This window comes from Ammospiza nelsoni, chromosome Z (genome assembly GCF_027579445.1).
Source record: "Ammospiza nelsoni isolate bAmmNel1 chromosome Z, bAmmNel1.pri, whole genome shotgun sequence".
Taxonomy (NCBI): domain Eukaryota; kingdom Metazoa; phylum Chordata; class Aves; order Passeriformes; family Passerellidae; genus Ammospiza; species Ammospiza nelsoni.
In genome coordinates this window covers 38,285,992-38,310,975 of record NC_080669.1, presented here as the reverse complement: position 1 = coordinate 38,310,975, position 24,984 = coordinate 38,285,992, and the positions used below count along the sequence as shown (strand labels likewise).

The 24,984-nt window shown below is 37.2% G+C and overlaps 1 protein-coding gene across 1 annotated transcript in view; it reads right to left on the bottom strand.

The window, feature by feature from the left end:
* Positions 1 to 13,275: 13,275 nt before the first annotated feature.
* Positions 13,276 to 24,984, bottom strand: part of ZDHHC21 (zinc finger DHHC-type palmitoyltransferase 21) — a 38,201-nt gene continuing 26,492 nt past the window's right edge. Inside the window, exons 8-9 of the mRNA XM_059492334.1 lie at positions 16,998 to 17,041; positions 13,276 to 16,507 (exon numbers count right to left, since the gene is read on the bottom strand). Of these exons, the coding sequence (XP_059348317.1) occupies positions 16,375 to 16,507; positions 16,998 to 17,041 (177 nt within the window). The 3' untranslated portion in view covers positions 13,276 to 16,374. The remainder of the gene's footprint in view (positions 16,508 to 16,997; positions 17,042 to 24,984) is intronic.

Genomic DNA, 24,984 nt, shown 5'->3' with positions numbered 1-24,984 from the left:
AGTCATAACCAACATAGGTGTATGCTATTGGACAAAATTTTTCAGATGACCTCTTTTTCCTTTCAGAAAAAGACAGATTTCTGAAGAAAGTATACAGTACAATATGCTTGTTACATAATAGCAATGAATTTCAAGGTAATTCAGGCTTACATATTGATATAAGTCTGGAGTTTTTTAAAGTGGAATAATTTGAATTTTCAAGTGAGCTGGATTATTCAAATTAATTTTTCAAGTGAATTTAACATTAATTTCTTTTGGCTAAGTATTTTTTAAATCTTTTCAAAGGAAAGAAGACATATATGAAAATATAAAATTTGGCAGAACTAAAATCTGTTTCTAATTTAAAATAAATTAAATGCAAGCAAGTTCACCCACTTCTAATATCTGTCTTCCATTAGGAAATAATTGCCAATCTAGCTTTTCCCCAAAGGTTTAGGTTTTTGTAAGGTTTGTTTTCTCTAGGCTTACTCAGCTTTTGATTCTACTCCAGGGAACAGTTCCATTTCATACCCAGAAGGAACCTTTAGGAATGTTTAATTTATTTCCATAAGGTTCCAACACCGACTAATAGGCTCAGAGTAAGAATTCACACTACTCTCCTCTGGAGGATAGACAGTGCTGGGACAGAGACACAAATTAGTATTGTAGATTTAAGTAATTGTAGAAAACAAACTCATCCACGCTTACACATACTCGTTGGTGATGGGCTGAAGCTGGGAGATCAGTCCCAGCTATTTACAGTGACAGATTTTACAAGTTTTAGATAGGTGTTGGAAAGCCTCTTTGGCATTCCCTTCTTTGGTCAGGGGTACATACAGCCCTGCCTCAGAGCTTCTTGGGAATCCAGAAGGACTGCTGATCTCTAGAACCCAGGGAGACTTCCCCACAATCCTCCTCAGCATGTACTTTTCCTGTTTCTCCTGCTGTTTTCTGGTAAATATTTTAATTCATCATTATTGGCAGCTGCAAAACCCGTTGAAAGAAACTCACACAGAAACATTCTTAATGGCATTAGGTCTTTTCATTTCTACTAAGGGAGCAGGACGTGGCGCTGCAAAAGCCTGACAATCTGCTGCCTTTGACTGAGTTACATACCCTGGAAAATATAAATTGGATTATTCCTGTATAATGTGGCAGTAATGGGGGTGGGGAGGTGGGGAATACCTGCTATTAACTTTGCTCAGCCTTTCCATTTTTCCTCATTTGACATTAGTGAAGAGACAAATAAAGCTTTTAAAAAATTAATTAAATACCATGGCAGTATTTGCCCAAGAAATATCTTTGCTGACTTCCAGAGTGATGAAAAGCCGTCATTCCTATTGAGCTGTTTTCTAGGCATCTTAAAATCAGACACTTCCCTCTAAGCATTCTCTTTCTTGTGGGTAGAAATACCTCTTCTTTTGTGAAGCTCCAGAGTGCCCAAGACATGGCAGGATACTTCCAGGAACATGAAGAGCTCCACAGTTGAGTTACAAAGGTTCCTGGCGGAGGATCCAGGGGAGGCCGCAGCAGTTCCACTGAGAGTAAAAGTGAAGGCTGACAGGGAGGCCGTCTGAGAGCGTTCTTCCAACGCTCCTACTCTTTCTCCTGTCCCAAGTGCCCGCTAGTCTTCCAGGCTTAGCACAGCACTTTTTGGGACAGGCAGAAAACAGAGGATGGCAGGTACCATCTGTGTGGACAAGCTGGCTTCCAAAAGGCTGGAGACTCAGTCCTGGTCTGATGACACTCAGGAACAAAAGCAATGCTAAAGTATTTTTTTCAAATAGCTTTTTGAAGTAATGTATCTGCAGTGCTGACTAGCAAGGCAAAGTGAAAGCCCTTGTTATATTCAAAAGCACACATCAGTCCAACTGAAAGGCAAATATGATTGTTCAACTTGAAAAAGGAATAATGATACAATTTCATTATGTCAAAAGAACTGATGCACCTTGTGTATATACGTATATATCCTTGTGGGCTATGGTACATTGCAAATTGGGCAGAAGACAATGGGGTAGTCAATGATGGAGACAGGCCCAGAACTGGAATGTTAAATTGTACAAGAAAAATGTAACAAAATTATTCATTTGCATGATTTTCATCGAAATAATCAATGTGCAATAATGAATCCAATGCACAATAAATTGACATGCTAAACTTCTAGCATTCTTTTACATTTATTTATTTTAAAAAGTTTTTAAAATGCAGTATGTAATTTTTTTCATGTCTAAAAATTAGACATGAAAAAATAATGGTTTTCCTTTCCCAAAGGAAAACCGTTATTCAAATGTGAAGGTGGAGTTACACCTGCCATAAAAAAAACCCCAAATGTTTGACATTTAAGAATTATGTGCCTCACACGAGCATTCTTTCTTCAGTAACTACCTGTTTCATGAGGAGGGTAGCCTTTAATGTTCAGTACAGGATAATACTCCATCCATTGCATTTGTGGATTGGATTTCATCCCTATGAGCAATGTGAGAATCATACAAATCTGAATTATATCCCCTGAGATGTAGTGCTAAGAAGCCCAGAAATAAATGGAGGTCATTATGCTGCCTGCTCACAGTCTACTTAGAAGAAAGGATGGATTCTTTTCACCTTCTCTTTGAAGAGAGGGGCATACTGATAGGCTTTATCAAATACAGTGCACTTTTGTAATGGATATGAAGCAGGCACTTTGCTTACAGCCCATCTCCAGTTCAGTGGCTGCCAAAACAGCTCTATCAGCCAAGACCAAAACACTTACACGGTGTTCACTGTGAGCCAGTAAAAGCAGAGGGCTCTAGGGAAAGCAGTGCCCTTACCCCAGACTGCATTGCAAATCTGAGGGGGTGGCATAGGTACTGAAAAAACCAAAGCGGATTGCTCCCCTTTCCTAGGACACTGCATGCAGTAAAGGTTTGGAAGCCAAACCCACCCCTTAAAGTGACTCCTTGCCATTTCACTGCCATGAAATGCTGGTCCTTTTGCACAACAGTGGCCAAAGACTGCAGTGCCACGCTGTGCCCTCACAGCCCTGCTGAGTGCACTCAAGGTGGGCAGGAGTGGTGGGGATGCTGCTGGTGCTCAAAGCCAGCACCTGCCTCTGGAGCAAACATAGCACTCACACTATTGAGAAACCACATTTGCCACGTAGATACCAGTTCACAACTGCTGCTCTTCTGTCAGCTAGCTCTATCCCATTCTTCTCACACCTCACAATTTCTGATCAGTACTTCATATCTCCAGGCTAACTCAGTTATTACTGGAGATATTAAATGCATAAAAAAGTCTAGATGGATTTCCTTTATTTAATATGCCATGGAAATAAATTATTTCCAAACAAAAAGTAGATCGGCGTATTTTCTGGGTGCAGCACATTCCTCCTCTATTTTAGTTCCATTTCACATTCATTTTCACAACTTTAGTTGCTCCCAATATATCTTTCTATGTTTAGCATTGATGGTAGTTTGGTGTGAGATGAGGCTAGCTCCAAATAATTTTCTGCCTTGTCTTCCCTTTTAACTCAGGTATTTCCTTTGCTTGTAACCCCTCAGAAGTGGCAACTTCTTCTCCTAATTTGATAGACTTGAAATCTTTGCTAGTGATTCTGCAGATCTGTATGGTTTGTATTGGGTTTGTGCAGCAGGATTTTGGTAGCAGGAGGCTACAGGGGTGGGTTCTGTGAGAAGCTTCTGGAAGCTTCCCCCACGTCCAGCAGAGCCAATGTCAGCCAGCTCTGAGATGGACCCACTGCTGAGCAAGGCTGAGCCCACCAGCAATGGCAGTAACACTTCTGTAACAGAGGTGAAAAAGAAGAAAAAAAGAAGGTACAGAAGGAAAAAATTGTTCTTGCACAGAAGTGATTGCAGCCACGCAAGAGAGAAACAGCCCTGCAGACTCCAAGGTCAGCACAGAAGGAGGCGAAGGAGGTGCTCCAAGCACGGGATGTGAGATTCCCCTGCAGCCATGGAGCAGCTCTGTCCCTGCAGTTCATGGAGGCTCCATGTTGGAGCAGAGATCCACCTTCATCCAACTGAGGATGCAGGAGCAGGCAGATGCCCAAAAGATGGCTGCAATTCCATGGAAAGCCCACTTTATCTATGGCCCTGTGGAGAGAGAAGCCCATACTAGAGCAGGTTTGCTGACAGGACCTCTGGGACACATGCTGGAGAAACCTGTTCCTGAAAGACTGCACTCTGTGGAAAGTGACTAATGCTGGAGCAGTTTATGAAGAACTGCAGCTGAAAGGATGGACTGAGAGTGCAAAAGTTCATGGAGGACTGTCTCCTGTGGGAGGGATTCCACTCTGGGGAAGGACTCCTCTCCTTGAGCAGCAGCATAAGCAACATGTGATGAACTGACCACAACACACATTCCCTGCCTCCCTGCACTACTGATGGAGAGGAAGCAGAGAATCTGTAGTAAAATTGAGCCTGGGAAGGCTCAGTTAAGGGAGGAGTGAGAGGAAGGTGTTTTTAGGATTTGTTTTACTTTTCACAAACCTGTTCTGATTTTGATTTGTAATAAGTTCAACTAATTTCCCCAAGCTGGATGTGTTTGCCCACGACAGTAATCAGTCAGTGATCTCTCCCTGTCCTTATTTCAACTAGTTTTTAATTATATTTTCTCTCCAGCTGAGGAGGGGAGAGACAGAGCAGCTTTGGTAGACATCTGGCATCCAGCCAGTGTCATCCCACAACAGGGCTTCTGGAGCTACTTTGCCTAAAGCAGGACTGACTCTGAGTCCATAGTCACCACATATATTGAGTATTCTGCCTGCCTTCTATCAGCAGGTTAGGCATGAGGACTACTTACCTCAGTGAGGGCAAGGAGATGTGGGAGTTGAATTGTGACTGGCAATCATTGTTCCTTAGCTAGAGATTGTCCAGGTAACCTCTTGGTGTTGGAAACCATACTTGGGATGGGAAGAATGTGATGGATAACTGGCTGAGGGACAGGGATTTTCCCATGTGGTTAAATACCAGCTCCAGGCCCTCACAGCAAACTCCCCCAGGGCAGAAGGACTTGGGCATGGCAGGTACCTTGGTTTGAGTACTGGTCAAACCAGAGATGACACAGCTGGGGCAGAAAATATGGTCTCCACCAGTTTTCTTTGATGAAACAAAACTGAGAAGGTGAAGTGCAAAGAAAGGTGAAGGCCCTGTTCCAGATAGTTTATTCCAAGGATATTTATATTTAGATCCTTTATTTCATGTTGATGTTTTTGGCAGAATAATGTAAAAGGGGTTTGTTATTAGACACGAGGCACAGATAGTGAAGACTCCTTGGTTTGGGGGGGCATCGTGTGTATCTGCTGAGAATAATCCAATGGTATCCGTGTAGCTAACTGGCTTATCTCTGAGTAAGGCTTATGGTTATCTTCATTGACCTGGCTGCCCAGGTAGTGATGGTTAATGATTTCCCCATGATGAGCATTTTCATGATCTTTCACATCCTCATGCAGTTCACAGTCTGAAAGCCCATTCTGCTTGTAAAGAGAAAACTACAAAGGTATGGTTAAGCTTTATGCAGGGTGAGGCATTGTAGCATAGCTGCAATTGATGTCACCTGAATGATTTTCAGCTGAAGTGAGAAAAGGGGGAGAACAGGTCAGGACTAAAAGAAAAGTTCTTACTTAAAATATCTAGGAACTCTACTTCCTATTAACTCCACTGGACCATTGCTGTCAATGTTTTTGACAGCATTTGTCAGCAAAAGGAGACTTCCTTATATAATGTTGATAGTAATCATAATCCTCTCCTGAGGCTAAGCAAGAATTCTGACTTCACTCAGCACCAGACTGGGTCAGGCCCAGCACCATTCTGTGAAGAATGCTAATGCACTACCTGTCCCTTGCCATAAGGTCAATTTCTATTTGGTCCCCCAAGAGATCACCACTATGAGTCCCACACAGGCAATCCCTGCAGATCTAAGATGTTAAAGTAAGACCTCTGATTTCTCTGCAAGTCTTTTTCTGCTGGAGTGTCTGTCCTGCTGTTAAAAGGCTTGCATCTGCCATGATCTTCTCTTCTACATTCTGCCCTGCTCAGTTGTGGAAGGTTGGTGCTGTTCCAGCAAACAGCACTTCAGGCTATTCCTCAGTTTGCAGCCCATGGTAGGCAAGCCAGATATGTGAAGGGTCTATGCAGACATATTTTGCCTCAAGTTTTGGTGCCAGATCATTGGAGCTCACACAGGTATCTATCTGTCTGATGCCAGAGGGGAGGATCAAGTTTTCCCAACAAAAGCACTAGCTTTTTAACTGAGTAGTTATCAGTATCCCTGTGACTACAGGTGTGTGATTTAGCTACCTATCCATATATGTGGATAGTTATCAATGCCTGCTTCTGTGACGATTGCTATTGTGCACAATGCTATTGTGACTTCATACAAGTTTTGACGTGCCCTGTTATTTAGGTGTTTTCTTTCATATTCATGTGCTTCTGAATCTTCCTTTTGTCCAGTTTTACCATATAAAGGTTAGCACACTGTGGGCAGAGTATGAAGTAACAAACTGACAAATCCTCTGCTGCCCCATTAGACACCACAAACCTGCAGGGAAGAGCAAACATGGGTAATTAGAAGTGCACAGGGAGCTCAGTGGTGCAGCACTATAAGAGGCCAGCCCCATTTCTTTCAGTGCATCATCCTTCTTTACCCCAATGAAGCACAGAACAGCAAGCTACAACAGAGAAGAACAAACTGTATATAAATAGAAAGAAGTATAACATTTAACTCAGTTCACATCTGGGAAAATTACTACCTGTCTGAAAACTGCTCCAAGATCTCAGCAGGGTCTGTTTTTTAAAGCTTGCTTCTGAAAGGACTTTATATAATAATGTAGTTCAATTCATCTGAGCAGCTTAAAATTCTAAGGACATATTAAACAAATTGAATTAATCATTCTAACCACCTAGCCAGCTCCTCTGGGTGATAATAACTGAAACATATTTAGTTAATTATAAAGATTTCTACCTGCAAATGTCCCCGGGGCTTTGTAAAATAACTGCACAAAACATATGGATTGAGATAACATTCTGCAAAGAGCTCACTAAACCTGGAGTTGCTGTCCTACTCACAAACTAATTACACATTGCATATCTGCTGTTCATTTTACATGATAAATAAATACAGCTCAACATCCATGGTTTTGTACACAACCACAGACGTAATACAATACAGACCTTCACATTCAAAGACTTTAGGCATTATAACTAAAAGTGCATTTAAGGTACGTTTGCCAAAACCCTTACTAGACCTAGTAATGGTAAGTGGACATATGGAGCCTCATCAGTATTCTCCAAGATGGAGACATAGCACCTTTCTCTCCAACACCTTTTAAGCAATACATTAATGTTATTTACTGCCTATCTTTCATGAGAAAACAAACTGCTCTTTCACTCATTCATGCGTCCTTTTTCCCAAAATTTGATAAACATAAAAAATGTGCTTAAAAATGTTTAATCTTTTATCAGAATCAGCTGCAAATAACTGTCAGAAAATTTGCCATTGTTGACTTTCTCAAACAAAAGAGATGTAATTGAGATTGCTCTGTATCATCTGTGTTTATTAATTCAACATCTATTTGTAAGAATAATGGTTTCATTCAGACTTCTCCAAAACTGGAAAATTGTTCCTATGAATCATACGTGCTCACCGATTTTAACTGTGACAGATAAATTTTCTTTTTTCTTTTTTCTAAGCAGATAAAGTAAGATATGTAGGGAGTGGCACATCTTAAGTATAACATTAACTGCTGGCTTTTGAATTAATTTTTCAGAAAACAGCACTTGTATTTTAATGAGAATACTCTCCGAGGTACATAGCTATCAATTTGGCTGGCTAGTACGTTCAGAATCATTTTGTTGCTTGAAAAAGACATGCAGGTTAGAAATCTGATCAATTGCACGCGACTATGGCTAAACTTCAACAGTTCCATCAGTGCTCCATCTTCCAAGTATCTGCAGTTTTTAAAAAAGTTGAAATGTCTAGTTTTTGAAAAGTAAGATCTCTAAGCAACTGTATGTCCCAGCCAGATGCACCCATTCATACCTCAGCTATTCCACAGGAAAACTCCAAGGAATTGTGCTTAACAGAACAAGAGCAGCTGAACTGATGGCAGCAGAAAGGATGAAAAGATCAAGTCAGACTTTTTTTTTCACTGCCATTACTTGAAAATTAATATAAACTTAGCAACAAAAATTTTATCACCTACCCACAGGGAGATGCTACTCTGAGATATGGAGGATTGTGCTACATCTCTCTGTTCATCTGCAAAAACAAGCAAGAAGATAAAGGGTCACAGGGCCACATTGCTACTCACAGACTCCTTTGCAGCCTCATCTGCGCCTGGTGTGCTGGGGCTGCAGTGCTGTTACTTCTGCTATCTTAAAACAACATTAGGTTAAAAATACATGCTTTATTCACCAAACAAGGCTACCAACTCTCCAATATGCAGCAACAAAGAATTAAATAGAAGAACACACTTGGACCAGCAGAAAAGCCATTGCAGCTCCTTTCCTAGTTCACCCATGTTGCTGTGGCTTTTCACTCACCAAGGATATGAAAGTAGTACCTGTTGCATTTGACTCTGTAGCAATATTTTTTCAGATTTAAGAGGCATCATTTAACTAGTCTAAAGAAAACACTTCTTAGCTTTTTTGTTCTGGGAGTATTGAGGTACAACACGGAAAACAAATTCCGATTTTTCAGTCCCAGATTAAAAAACCTTGACATAAAGCTGAACACTTCATGACGCTGAAGATGTACTACTGGTGAATGAAGAGACTTACAATAAAAATTTTCAGTCCTGGCTCTTAGTGAAAAATAACCAGAATTAGTCTTCACCCATACACATTCTGCATTTATGCTTTTGTAGGAATATGCCCTGAATATGTAACTATGTAGAAAATAGCCAAATTAAATTCAGAAAGGTATTTTCTGAAGTACAAGTACTTACTATAAAAAGGCATACATATAAAGCTTTAATATTTGAAAGCAAAATAAATTTATCTCAGGTGATTTCCCATGACATGCACACCTGTTATTCTTAAATTTAATCCAAATTTGAAGTAGAAAACTAAACACAGTTTCTTATGTGATCTCTCTTCTTGGTGTATCCAAGAAGTTCATGGGAATGAGCTGAAAAACACATATGCTTCAAATTCCAGTCACCTATGCACTGCTAGGATGTTAGGGGGCCAAATCCCTTCCTTGTGTGACGTGTGGGATATGGCTGTTTCTTCTGAAGTGCACTATTCAGATTTCTCTGACATGGGCAGTACACCTTCAGCACTGCAGCTCTGCACAACTCCCTAGTTGGAAACCCAGGTGTCTTTGCTAGGAGAACCACAGGTCATGTCGATGACTGAAGGCAGATATTCTGAGCCCCAGACTTGCAGTCTAACCCAGTGAGTTAGCATCCATCAGCTATCAAAACAAATTATCACATTCCACATCTAAAGGGCTCAAATTTCTGCACTGTCCACACTCACATATCTTACACTTACCAAAAAAGAGGAGCCCATTATGTCAGCCAACAGACTGGATTTTTGGGGGTTTGGGCCCCAGCTACAGCAAAGTCCAAGCTTCATGGAATAAAAATGAGGTCAGGAAGCATATCCTAAACAGCAAAATCATGCTGTATTTGGAAATAAATTATTACTTGGGCTTGAAAGAGTTGCTACATTTCAGCAGCACCCATTCAGTTTATTTTATGTTTATCTCTGTGCAACTGAAATACAGCTTTTTGGCTTACTCCACGCAAAGCCTTTGCTCCACGTCTCTGTTGTCACACTAATCTTTCAGCAAAGTGAAGGTTTTTGAGATGGGAAGTGTAATGAGAGAATTATTGTGAAACTAGAAGACACACAAAAAATGTGCTATAACTGATACAATTATGGCCAGGTTTTTTTCAGCTTAACTTAGCTTCTTTTTATTCAGACCAACACATCCTCCATCCTTCCTTAAGCCTATTTATTCAGCTTGAAGTACACAAGGTCAAATTTTCCCTCCTACTGCACTTCCACATCAGTGTTATTTTGGCTCATATGAGTAATAAATCAGACTACAAGACTGTTTGCATGTATTTGTTCATCTGTGCTACCTGGTTGCCTCTTAAATTTATAGACTCAAAAATACTGTTTCATTCAGTTTATAAATTGACAAAACACATCAAGAAATACCTTCAGGAGCAACACATCAAGAAGTACTTTCAGGAGCCTTAGGCACTAAAAATACTGGTGTGTACATTTTAAAATTACTTTTATGGGCAACTTGGAATAGATCTCAGCTTCCGCACAGTGAAAATCTGGCATGCACTCATACAAGCCAGGAAAGATTGCTATGGAAGTGATTTTTATTTCTGTTATTAGCTGAATCCGGTTCTTGGTTTGAAACAGAAGATGCAAGGCCTGTACCACAAACCATCACCAAGTAGTTTGTGCCTCCTGATTCATGAAGTGACACAGTCCAGCTATGCTAATAATTTCCTTGCAGACATAACCACTGTTTTTTTCCCTTGGGTTTACTAGTCTTGCAGTGATCTTCCCAGGTGTCTAAAATCTTCCCTGTACTTCTGAAGCTGAGACTACTGCACCACACCCAGCAGCTTTTGTTTGATTGCTCTCTAAATTTTTTTTCCTGTGGCCACTGCTGCATTTCTTTTTACTTCTTTAATGCCAGTATCTCATTTGAAATAGACCAAAGTGTGTGAAAATTTTCTGCATCAAAATCTGACATAAATTCCCATGTACACAAAACAGAAGAGCTGCTGATTCAGATTCATTTGACTCTATCAAAAACTGCTCCAAGGATGAACAAGCTAATGCATTGTAAAAAAAATAAATAATGCAAGCCGAAGATTATAAACCCCAAACTCTATTTCTGTAATTTGAAAAATGGCAATTTATATAAATCTTAATTGATACCGACATCAGAGGTTCCTACTCTGGCTGTAACTACAGGCAAGAAAATTAACCAATGCTGTAACTAGTATTGTGTACCAACATTAGTTGATAGACTATTCCTAACAGAGAAAGATTTTAATGTTTCCACCAACATTCAGCTCTTCTCTTTAAAGCAAACAACAAAGCTCAGATAGTAAGCACCTCACTAACTATTCAGTGATTTTTCACAGTTCGGTTTTTCAGAAGAGTCATTTGGGATTGTAGCTTTTTCACTTGTTACAATAAAAAATATACAGCAGTGGGAGTAATTTATAACCTAATTAGAAAAATCTACAAATATCTCAAAAATATTAGTAAACAATTTACACAATTTTAAATCAATGTAAATGAAATTCAGTGAAGAGAAAAAAAAGTTATTTTTTTATTTAAAAATAAGATTTCATAAAAATACAGGACAAAAAAATTCTCAGTAGGAATGAAAAAAATAAATCATAATTTTAATCCATCTTAAGAAATCTCACAGAAACATTACATGAATCAAATTAACAAAGATAAATTAAAAAAATACAATGCTTATAGCTGAACATACTCATGCATTTTCAGATTTGATTAAAAGAATACCACAGTAAGCTTTCCTGTTCTGATATTATCCAGTCATTCACTTCGTATATTACCATTCAGGCATAATCAGTGTTAGACCTCATAATTTTCAACTCCAGTAGGAACTTCATTCAGCTTTATTTGAAAACAGTCAAGATCAAACTAAGAACAAATGAATAAAACTCAATCACATGCCCATGTTTCAGCTACAAAATTCAGAATGCTAGTTTACAAAAATCAGTACTCCTTTTCCTGTTAAAGAGACAGAGTGATAATTTCCTGTCTGCAAACCACTGTGATATACAGATATGAGTCCAGGGAATGTGCATGGAAATCCCCAGACGTGCACAGAAATTAGAAGTTAAATTTCGTATTTTCTAACTTGAAAACCTCTGTACACCATTAACACTTAGATGGCCCTTGTTGCTACAAGAGGTTTTAAACACTCTGCCATGGCCTGGCCAAGACAAAAGATATCACTGGATAATTTCAGCAGAACTGAAATCCTAGGCCTTATGTAGTCCACAGATACAAGTATTTCAATGCCTCCTAAGGGCAAATACTCAGCCAGTGAGAAAGTAGTACAAAAATCTTTTGAGGAACGTTTTCTGAAGTATCCAGTCATGTAGTAAATTACCTAAGTATGGATGGTGTATGTAGAAGTACCTGTTCTTCCCAAAGGCAGTGCCGACCAGCATTCAGCACCACACTGTTGCTTTTGAGATCCTAATACTTCAACTAATTTAGAATTAGATTCAGCTTCTTAGTGGGAGAAAATCACCTCCCTCAGCCTCTTGGCTGCTCTTCTTATGATGCAGCTCAGGGAACAGGTGGTTTGCTGTGCTGAAAGCACACATTACCAAGTCATGTTGAGCTTCTCATCAACCAAACATGGTAACATGAACAATTAAATATCCTAGATTCTGAATGCAAACAACAATGTGATCTGTCATGATCTGCTGGTTTGGGATGAGGTAATTTTCTTCAGGGACCTAATGCAGGGCTGTGTTTTGGATTTGCACTGGGAAGAGTGTTGATAGCACAGGAATGCTTTCCTTACAGCTGAGCGAGAAAGAAACATGGTGGCATGGCCTTTTTGCTCCTTACAAGGAGGCCGGGGGTGCACAAGGAGGTGGGAGGGGACACAGGTGCGACAGCTGACCCCAGCTGACTCCAGGGACATCCCACAGCACATGGTGGACACTCAGCAAACAAGGTCGGGGAAGGAGGAACACATGAATGTTTGGAGTGATGGTGCTTGTCTTCCCCAGTCACTGTCACGTGTGGTGCAGCCCTGATTTCCTACAGCCGGCTGAACACCTGCCTGACCATGGGAAGCAACAAATTAATTCTTTATTTTGCTTTACTTGCCTGTACAGCTTTTGGTTTACCTATGAAACCTAGAGATTGTCTTTATCTTGACCCAAGAGTTTCACATTTTTACTCTTTCAATTCTCCCCCTCATCCTGCTGGGGGGAAATGACTGAGTGGCTCTGTGGTGCTTAACTGCTGACTGGGGTTAAACCAGGATACATGACATTCCACTTGGTGTTATATTAACCATGCATTTATAGACCAATTAGTCAAAATAATTCTCACGAATATCTGACAGCTCAGAACATATTTTAAAAGTTAAATATATTAATAAAGACAGATGCATAGAAAATCTATTCTTAAAACTCCATGTATGTGAAAATTCAAGACTCATAACTCCTTCTCAAGAATGAAAATTATTGTGTACCTGAACTACGAGACCAGCTGTGTGATGGAATCTCTCCTTCAAAGCAACAGATCAGAGGACAGATTCACAGATATTATTTAATAAAATATCTTTTATTTTAGACATCAGCATTTTTCAAATGAAATCTCAAATCTCTGATTATGAGAAGACAGCAAGTTAACAATTTTCGGTCCTACCAGAAGTTATCCCACACTGTAAATAAACCAGCTACTTGCAAATTTTTTTAGGGAGGAGTTCATTGGTTTTTTAAGTTCTCTTTGTGCCTTTCAGGAAATCAAATATTGCCAAGTCAGAAGATAAGATTCACTTTTCTTAATGAAGTACATGTTGTTCAGATATTATACTAGGATGAACTTTAGTAAGACCGTCTTTAAGATTTTTTTTAATGCATAAAAATGACAAACACTAATCAACCTTGAAATTGCAGTTTTTACTAAAAGAAAGAATTCTAAGGAAGACTTTCTTTCCCTATGGAGGGAAAGAAAGCGATGGTTCAAAGGATTCAAGAATTTCAAGGTCTGAAGGATTTTAAATTGGTTGATAAAGTCTGATTTTTCCTGACAGAACAACTCATTCTGAGAATTAGTTTCAGAAACATTACTTGGAGAAACTAATAACATGATAGGGTCCTTCAGCTGAATTAAGAAAAAAATTATTACTTTTACCATTTTAGATGCCTCTCATTCAAAGAATAAAATTTAGTACCTCCTAAAATGTCAAGACTCTCCAAATTCTCCCCTTTGTCCCCCAAACACTTAGAAAAAGAAAAGGGACAAAAATGAGCAGTCTTAATCATGTTGCAAATTGATGCCTATCAATTATGATATTATCAATTATTATGAATATTATCAGTTATGATGAGTAGGAGACTGAGAAAAAGTAGATTTCAAAGGAAGTCAAACAACATGGGAACATTTGAGAACATGAAATTGTGAAATTAGCACTTTCGTTTGAGAAACAGGCAAGATTTTTACAGACATCACTTGCTGGAAAGTATAACTGATACTCCATCCTGAAACAGTAATACTGGGAAGCAGAACACACAATTATATGCCCCATGATAAATATACCAAAAAATAGTTAAATTCTTGGTTCTCTTTCTGAATAAGGTTCAGAACTGTGCAAACTGCTCTGATAACTGAACAGCATTAAAAACTTCAAACTATGCTTTGCTCATGAAACATTTAAATATTGGCACAGAAAATGAAATATTATTTCCCTGTATATTCCAGAGACTAAAATAGTGGGAGGAAGGAAAAGAAAATAATAGAGCCATTACTTTATTATGTATATCCAGATTCCTTTCAATTTCAAGCACTGCTTCAGTCTTTTCATCCATTTCCGCAAGCTTCTTTTTGTCTAAATATTGCTGCCAATATGTCAATAACACTTGAAAGAAAGCCTAACCTCACTACAACTGGCATGAGGAAAATAAAAAGGAAAATAGCTGAACATTAGGCTTAAATTTAAATTAAGGAAACATTGCATCTATTTTTAATAGGACAGGAAAAGTAAAGTTGGATCAAATGTTAGACATTTACAAAAGTTTTAAGTTCAAGTGATTTTTAAGATGCACTTCTTGGAACTTTCAGTGGATTATCAAAATCTGTTAATTCAATAAAGGGACACCTAAGATTGGCACTAACTGTACTAAGACTTTAAGAGAGTTGATCTAAAAATTTTTTGCGAACACCAGTCATGAAAATTCTTACTCTTCTTTTTCGAAGTAACTGTTCACAAATAAACTATTACTTTCTGTACAATCTACATGTATAAAATCCTGATTTTGTGTCTTTTACTGTGTCCTGCTGCATGGCTGTTATTTAAGGGGGATCCTAGTCCTATTAGACTACTCAAAAAACAAAGTAAGCAGCACAGCTGGAAACACCGAGTTGTGAATTTCTCCTAGAAATCCATAGTAGTTTTCACAATCATGAAGTTAATATTTGTATAGACACAGAGAGCTAAAGCAGGTACATAACTTTTTCAGAGACAGGAAGACCGAGCTGGTACTTTGGAAATAATTATCATTTTACCAGATCTGAAAGACGCTTTCTTTGGTTAACTACTTCCACACTTATACGCTATCAACATTAACATAGTATCCTACTAAATGTGTTTATATACTTCAATGTTCGTGTTAATAGCAAATCTAGAAATATGTATAAATATTAATTAATTTTATTTTAAATATACAAACACTTAGACCAATTCCAGCTAATCAAGACTAAAGAAAAGTAAATATAAAATTTTAAACTTTTATTGACAATATATTCTTCTTTATGACACATTATGCTAACTAACTACACCTATATTTTTTAAAAGTAATCATTATAATATTTGCACCATACAACTTCTTTGTTCATTATTGCTGATTCAAATCCTTGGGATTTAGGGAAAACATGCATAGTATCTGCATAGTTTACCCTGAAATATTTAATCCCTCTCATTGAAATAAAGACATGAACACTTTTCACTAACATCATATCTAGGCCAGAAGGTAACTGTAAGCTGTTCTCTATGTAAATACACACATTTGTGTGCCTCTACAAAACCTCTCTGAGAAAGGCTTAGGAAGTACTCTGCTTCAGCTTGCAATGTTACCTTTTACAGTGCAGTGCTGCAGGATTACTTTTGCATATCATAAATAACTCATGGAATCATGGAATTTTAAACATATGCAGCAGAAAAAAAGACATTATTATTATCCAGACTGACCTACTGATAAAAACTCTAAAAAAATTTCAAGGCAGAATAAGACACTTAGTGAGAAAGCTAACCACCAATGTAAACTTCAGGGCTTTCGACACAAAAATTAAAACAGAAGGAAAAAGAAAAGGAAAAAAAAAGGAAGAAAAAGAAAGAGCCAGTATCAAACTGGATGAAGACTACATTCCCATTGTTTACTTTTGGTATTAACCTCAAAGACAAAAGGAATCTCTTCGGAAAGCTAGTTTGAAAGAAAATAAGCCTGAAGTTGATTGTTTAACTTGCCTTAATTTCAGAATAAAATCAAGACCATAACTAAAATAATGCCCGGGCCACACGGTGATGCCTATGACTGGATTTTAATTGACTTGAAGACTGTCACAGTCCTATTATCATAAAACCTGTAATGCACTTCCAGCATAGAGGACCCATCTGTGCCCACCATCCATCTGTTTAGTCATGATTGGCAAAGTGGTAGGGAACTCGCAGTGGTTGCCGTTGCCTGAAAGGAATAAACCACAGGATCTTCCAGTGAGTGCCAAAAACTTCTGAGAAGGTCTGCTGCCATGGCTTCTGGGGCCTCGATCTACAGAAGACAGCATTATTAGTGAAAGACACCATGCCCACAGCGCACTTCAGTCAGCTACAACAATGTAGGCTGGCTGGGAATTCAATACTGGACTCTGATGAACTGTGTCCAAGAATCACAAACACAACTTTTATTTCATTACGACGCGCAGCTGAGACTTAACTTTGGAGAACAGAAATTATCTGTGTCATCAATCAAACAAAGGCAACTTTTGAAGCACAGGAGACCTCAATATGAATGAAATGTATGTCAAAACACTGCAGAAAGTATCTTTTGATCTGTACTTCTGAAAAGAAAATATAGTTCCACTGGCTTTGAGTAGGGAAAGAAAGGGAACGACATGCAGCTATTTTGTGTACAACCACTATTAAAAAGATTAGTGAGGTGCTGCTACAGATAGGAAGTACAGCACACAGTACCATGCAAAATCATTTTAACAAAGAGCTCCCTTAGCATTTCAGCAATGTAGGAATTTTACAGAACTTACATGTCTTCACAACAGTTAGACATTTTTTCTATACTTGTAGTGTCCTGTTAAAGAGAAAAAATAACACAATGAAAAAGTATTTATTTACATTGCAAACTTTTAAAATGTCATGATAGCAAGTAACCACACCAGGGAATTAATTATTAATGTACGCTGTTTTGACTTTAGTTCATTAGGATGCATATTACACACATGCCATATTAGTTTTAAATAAATGTGAGATTATACATATAAATTTTAACTCAGTCTGTCTGTTAAATTATTTTTATAGGCATGATATGAAACTATACTGTGTAGTTTGACTACAATACCAAAGAATGCCAACAAAACCTTTCAGCATTATTACAGCAAAAACTAATTCAGATATTACAATTAATGCACAGGACATTTATGAGCAATGTGTATAAGGCCCACTCTTGCCATACTTTCCACAAGCACTCATTTCAGACTTGGAGTATCCCACTGAGATAACCACAAAGCTAGTAAAATGCAGTCATTAACAGATGTAGTATTTTGAAAAGCAGGAGCTAGTCAGAAGTTTTAAAATCATTAGCTTCGTGAGTATTACAACACAAACAGCACAACTGAAAATATACCATGAGTTTCTACAGTTCCTATCATTAAATACAAATACAAAAATTGTTATCTTAAAATGTAAAAGCTAATAATGTGCAGAGTGAAGGCAATCCTGCAGATAAGAGCAACTTAAATTCATACTTTAATTATAAAATGTCATGGTAAGTAATAGATCAGTTTTAGCTTAGATCACCCCCAAACAAAACTTTTTAAATTACCAATAGTGCTTTTTTTTCACTTTTCACTACAGATTTCACAAAAAGGCTTACTTTGTGAGTATCATGTAGGGAGTTTCAATATAAATTCATAGTTCATTACACCCTGAAATCACTTGCGAAGTTCAAAACACAATCAATTGAAATATTCTTCATTATTTCAACTCCTTTTCATTGGTAGTTTGGTATTTCCCTTTACTTTTCACTGATTCAGGCATGCACATAATGTACCTGTCAAATTACAGTAGAATTTGAATAAGACCAAGAGCTAATCTCAATTGCCTCAACCACATACAGACAGAAAAGGACTGTGGTTTAATTAGGCTGCTACTTCATTGTCATCTGAAACACTCCCTAGCACTAAAAACCACACTGCGCTCCTTGATTGTTCCTGCATGCAATTCAGTGCAGGCATTGCTGGGACTCCACCCCTACCTTTCAGTTAGGGGAAGTTTTAAGGGGGAAGGGCGGAATGTGATTGGGAAATAACATAGAGGAAGCTGATTTCCTGCTCCACCAGACACGGCTGGCCCCAATTCCCTTGCCAACTTTTTGTATTCTGCTTCCCAGCTCTGAAGTGTTTTGGAACAGGATCCCTTACCACACACTAAACAGCAAAAAATCTTAATTCTGTCCACAACCTATCCAGCTGATACAGCAAAGGAGAGAAGTTCATTTTTCTCATGTCAATTCACCAGGATGCACAAGTTCTTGCCCAGAAGTTTGTGTAGAGAAGCCATGCCCAGTCAAGGTTACATAAACCACAATGGCCCCATTGTTAGGTGGGTTTTAACATCCACTCAGCAGTGAGGGAGGAAAGGACTGGAGGAGAAAACTGTAAACACTGTTTGTTGCTTTGATTCCCACAGATAAACTGCTGCTCCTCTCACATTATAGGCCTGTCTTCCCTCTCCTGCCACTAGCATGGCATTATACAAGTCCTTCTCCTTGTTAGGGCAGGACCCAACTTCACAGCCAAGGAATACTTTGCTTTCTTGGATTGCCTTTTTACTCAGCCTTTGTCAGAGAAAATATCATCTTTCCCTACCACAAAAATTCAGACATGGCTTTTTGAATAAAAAGGACTAAGTAAACTTCCTAAGTAAACTAAGAGATTACTTCCATGGCATTTCAGCAAAGTGGTAATACCATTTTCATGAGATGCTATAGTTCCTTTTGTAACTGCAAAAATATCTCAGTTCTAGGAATTATTCTCTGGTCCACTCAAAGCTGTTTATCAAATAGTACAAAATAATATTAGCATATTTGAAAGCAATAATGGCAAATGGTCTTTTGTAAAACAATAACATGCTATTCCAGACTCTAAATGGACATGTAGCTATGGAATATTTATTCTACCATTTCAAAAGAGGGGCCTTTAAACCAGCTCTGGGTGCAGAAGTAACATCACCAAATATCTTAAACATGGCTTTCTGCTGTGTTTCTACAGATTGCTTACTCATTAATACACTTGTACCACTCCCTAAAATACAGGTTTTGAGATTTTTTGGGGGAAAATCACAGATTGAAACCTGGAGATTGTATTTCGTTTTACATGTTGTTATGGCATGTTGTCATGACCCTGAGAACCTCTCAAGACGTGAGAGGTTCTCAGGGTCTGCTCCCCTCCAAACTGTAAATTAACTAAGTTAAAGAACCAAAGCAGGAACTAACTTCCTTCCTTTCCTCCCTTCCCTTTGCTCCCTTCCCTCCCTTCTTTCCTCCTTCCCTTCCCTTCTTTCATTGCCTGCCTGTTTCCTTTCTCCCTCCCCTTACCTTAAAATGGCAACATACACTTCAGATTACTTTTGCTTTACAGCAAAGCAACTGGGGTTGAGCAGCGAGTCCTTTGCTTCTTGGATACTTTTTCAACATGAAAAAATATTTAGAGCCAAATTTTAAAAGGTTCAAACTAGCAAAGAAACATTGCTTTGAAGTTTATCTGCTTAACAAGTATTAGTGACTGAACTTAAGAAACAAAATACCTTCCCTGCACCCTCATACCTTCCCTCTCCCCACACTGCTGCCAAACAGGCTCATCTGAAATCTGCTTTCATTTGAGAGTGAACCAGTTTACCTTTTCACATGAAAGTGAAACTTCACAGCACCCCAGGAAAGTCAGTAGCCCCTCTGAAGACAGGAGATGATGGAAAAGGAGAGTACCACAGTTGAGTTTTGACCTGTTATTTAAGGCTTCTTTCTCAGACATGAATTTTTTTTCTTTTGCAGACAAAGGACCAGAATAATCACCATTCTTCTGAATGAAAAGATGGTCAGCTCATTAAAACATCTCATAAATGTCTTCCAATCAGAGTATCATCTCTCTTATGCATTTGATGTGTACCAAGGTTTTGCAGCAACATCAGAATTACTGTGTTCAGCCTAAGAGGCTTTGGCTGTCTGCATCTACTATCAGCTTGGATTACTATTAATACAAATAGAACTGTGCTAAGATTTTTTTTTCTAGACTCAAAGCTAATGCTAATGTTAAAACCTTTTTTGAGTGCTCGCACTCAGCCAAAAGTTTAAAATAACTTGGTATGAGCAAACATCACATATCTATGCAGTCCTAGTAATCTCTAAAAATTTCTTGAAATTTGAAATTGAATACAAGATGAAATTGACAAATACAACTGATTAATTTGACATGATGGATCATCTAGATTCCCAAAGGCATCATCCAGAATGGAAATAAAAACTGCTCCTGCACCTGTTTATTCAGATACATACCCAATGATAAGCATCTTAAAGCAGCTACAGGAAAAAAAAATCACACCTCTCACCTAGTGAGACAGGAAAAAGAACTTAAGAGGAAATAAACACAGGAATAGGAAAAGGGCAAAGTTTTCAGATTCTTCTGAGGAGAGAAAAAATATGAGTTTTTTTTACTCCAAGGATATACTACAGATCCATAAGAGCAGTTTGCTTACTCTAAATTAAGTAAGCTACTGCCACAACTAAGACTGATGTAAAAGGAAGGAGAAGAATGGAGAGAAAGAGATGTACGTAAAAGCACTGACAGAGTTCTGCAAACCAACCTCAGATTCACTCACAAATGAATGCATCCAAATTAGCTCCAAAGAGAACTGCACCTTTCACATCTACGCTTCTATTTAGCATAACCAACTGCCAAAAAAAATGTAAATTAGAAAGATCACATGCACTGGTTAACCAACTGTCCTATAGGATGGGTTTTATCATGAACTAACACATCATGAAAAAAGCACACGCAAAGGATATTTTCCCCTTATTGATTCACATTTTCCAAAGTATACACTGTAATTTGTAACTTGCAGGACTAACTCCAAAGCATGTAGCTACAATCCCTGGTTCAGTTTTTCTTTTGTGTTTGCTTAAAGAGACATGCAATCATTACAGCTCTATTAAACACTTGCAGTAGTAGAATATAAGCATTATGCCATACTTTTATTATTTTCAAATGTTCACTGTAGGTGAATCAGCAGAAAAGTATGATGAAGCATAAAGAAAACAAAACTTGCAAGCCTTCCTGGATTTGCAGCCTTTGCTTTTATCTAAAAGTTCAAGACAACACATCCTTTATATAAAGGTTTTCTTTTATCTTCTGTCTAACATCCTTTCATGGTGTGCATGTAATTGATAGATGAGCAACTCGAGAATAGAAAATACTAAACATTGAAAGAATACATCGAATTTGATAAATTTTCTTTTCTTTTGGCATTAAATACATTTGGGTTTACTTCTGGCCAGTATTCTTTCCTTAATCTAGACTTTTCATATAAGATAGTTAATTTTATCAATTAAAACTATGTTCAGTCTGAAAACTATTAGTTCTATTTAAAGGTTAAACCCCTATATCAGACTCATGTACTAAATGAAAAAAAAGCTACACTCTATTACTTCTAAGGGAATAGTTCTAGACTCTTCTATGTTCTGAATAATTTAGTTAAATAGATTTATAATTTTTTTATTGGCTATTAGATACTGACTCAATGACAAGAAACCATCTAAAATGGAGGCACCATAAAATCTCTTAAATTCAGGCTGTTGCAAATCCACAGCATGTTTGGTGCAGATAGCTGCATAACAAGAGACAAAACAAAACATATTCTATTTATCGATCCCTACAAATACCATATGATAAAAATAGAAGGGAAAAATATTTTAGAAATAGATGTTGATCATCTTCACACAGAAGTCATTTTAATAGTCTGATGTCTAAATCTGACAAGCAACATGTAAACAAAATGCACTCAGCCCCTGGAACACTCAAATATTTTTATAGTTACTTATCTTCAAGTAGTTAAAGGTACTACCTTTACTATTAGGAAAATATATTAGTTAAAGGACTTCTTCTTTAAGTGATAAACCAGGGATAATTCTGACATATCTGATGATATTCTGTACTCCTTGCACAATTTAAAATCGGATTACATTTTCTAACTTGCACTTTTTCCTTAAAATATTGTAAATTATTAATTTTAAAAAAGTTCATATTTAAATAAGACCATACAGTGAGCTAATTTGAAGTGATGTGATCTTTTTCTCCCTAGAATGTCTTACACTTCTATTTATTCCTACATTTTAAATAGCTCATAAAAAACAGGTTTTTAAAAAATAAACTAGTAAATAGATAAATACCACATTTTATTTTTATGTAAATATGTCTTTAAAGATGTCAGAGTACATTTAATAAAAATGCTAAACAAAGTGCAAACCCATTTGAGAGAAATAAGGTAAAGGTGCAAAAGAATTTACACAGTTAACAAACTCATATTCGAAGACCAGGACTTTACTAATTCCTGACAATTTAATTTATAGAACTTCATGCAGTCTTCTAATAGGAGATCTAGCTATAGGTGGATTAAAGGTAAAGACAGGAAAAGGGGAAGAGATAAGAATAACAAGGAAGACAGATAATGTTAATATTAGTTTATTTTCTGTTAGTAATTTCCAGTTACTCTTTCGGGATTATAATTTATGTATGCTTTGCTTTCCCTTGTAATTATTTTGCTCTATATTGTAGCCACATAAAGAATGCAATTGCCTGGAAACCCTAATTTCCCCTACCAATCCTAATTTTTAATATGCTAAACTTAATTATGAGGATTAATAGGTTCCTTGATTACACTTCTGCCATGTTTGAAAAAACAGGAAAGCCCTTAGTATTCACCAATCAAAATAGTATTTAATAGATTATCTGATTAAAGATATGACTGCAAATATTTTTAATTACAAGATACTTATTATTAAAGACGAAAAGCATTTCAGCAGAACTAGATCATTTGTCACTCTGCATATTAAATGAGCATTGGATCAATACTATACAATACACAAATACAGAAAGAATTAAAAAGCTTTGATTTTATTAACAGAATAACTGCAGCAACATTTTCATTATTTTGAAACACAATCTTTGTAAAAAAGATTGGAAAACTACCTGGTAAAATACACTTCCTAATTTAAGGTGAAAACGAGAATCACTGCAACAATAAAAAGCAAGTATCAACATTTTTAAAAGCTTCTAAGGGGAAAAATGTATGTGATAGGTACCATACTGCACACCAGGCAGGCTGTTAAACACTCTTTTCCCTTCTATCCTTCCTACAGTAAATAAAGGGAAATTTCTCTTTTCCACATCCAGAAAGTACTGATGGAACAGGATACTGGCATATCACTGGACACCATTCAAACAGTTAATTAACAGGAAACCCTGACAGCATTAATTAAATTAATAAAGACACTGTCCACTTAGTTTATGATAATGCATCCACTACCTTGCACAAAGGCCACATGGTATCTATTAAATTTATAAAGGCCTATCCATTAAATAGTTCTGCCCCAGAGAAACAAGTTAATTACTAAATAATTTCAATGAAAAGTTTTCCTCTGCAATACTAGCATAAATCACATTAAATCATATTTAATGGACCATAAGGGAAGAATTAAGAAAATTTCTTTTCTTCCATAGAAATAGTTTGTTACAACATATGGAAAAATGAAAACACTGTTTAGTGTTTGAGATAAAAACAATCAAAGGTAATCCTTTAAAATTAGGGTTCAGATTAGTCTCTGCAAGGGATGCTGTTTAACTGAAACATCTGGTAGTGTTATGTTGAGAGACAGGCCTTTTTTAACTTTGGAAATGAGATTAGTAGATCAGTTATTTGTAAGTGTCCAAGTAATTTCTAATTATTTTATCTGGGTCACAGATAATCCGCTTTTACAGGGCTCCCACAATGACATCAGAGGATCACTGTTGAACTGATTATCCTGTTACCTTCCACCATCCATGGGAAGACCGGATTTTCCTTTTGTACAGAGAAAGAGAAAGAAGTGGCTGATTGCTTCAGACAGGTGGCAGCCAACAAAATAAAGAATACCACAGTTCTTGAGAGGAAGAAAATCTCATCTATGCAAAAGGTACCAGCTTTTAAAAAGCAGTCAACAAATGGAATACTTCTTAGCAGTGTCTGGTGCAATTTAAAACCTCACTAGATAGGAACAAATATCAAAATAATCAGAAAAGCCATTGTTTAAAAAACAGTATGCCATGTCATTTTTTACATGTTTTGTAGTAATGCCTTGTAGATCATACATAACCAACAGAAGAATCCTGCAGTATAAACAGAAAAACTGGGCTTATCATCATTTAACTCTTAACGTGAAAGACACAGAGAAAAAATTTCTTAAAACTATAACGGAATATGAGTGAGAGAAATGCAAAAGCCAGGGCTAATCTTCTATTAATATACACACAAGCATCCCGGGCATTCCACCTTTAATTAAAAAGACTGAATCAAAGCACTCTTTTTAAAAGAGCTCTATACCTTCAACAACCATACATCAGAAACAATCTGGAGTGGATAAAACACACTTTTTTCCCTTGGCGAATTAATGCCATTTCCTATGAATTGATAGGCATGTTATGGGGGCTTTCGAGATAAAAAAACATCTGTTACATATAAAAATAAGAGAAAAATCCTTTAAAAACACATGTCAAGAAAATATGTTTTGAGAAAGCAAGCAAGTTTCTGGGTACTATTTGATTTAGCTTCCCAATAAATTGTATTATTTCATGTAACAACATAAAAAAAAGCAAATGGAAATAAAAATTATTAACACAAATACATCCTTCTAACACTTTCTTCTAGCTTAAGTGCAAAATACTTAGATAAAATTTTAGTGCAAAATTTAGATAAACTTTGGTTTTGTCA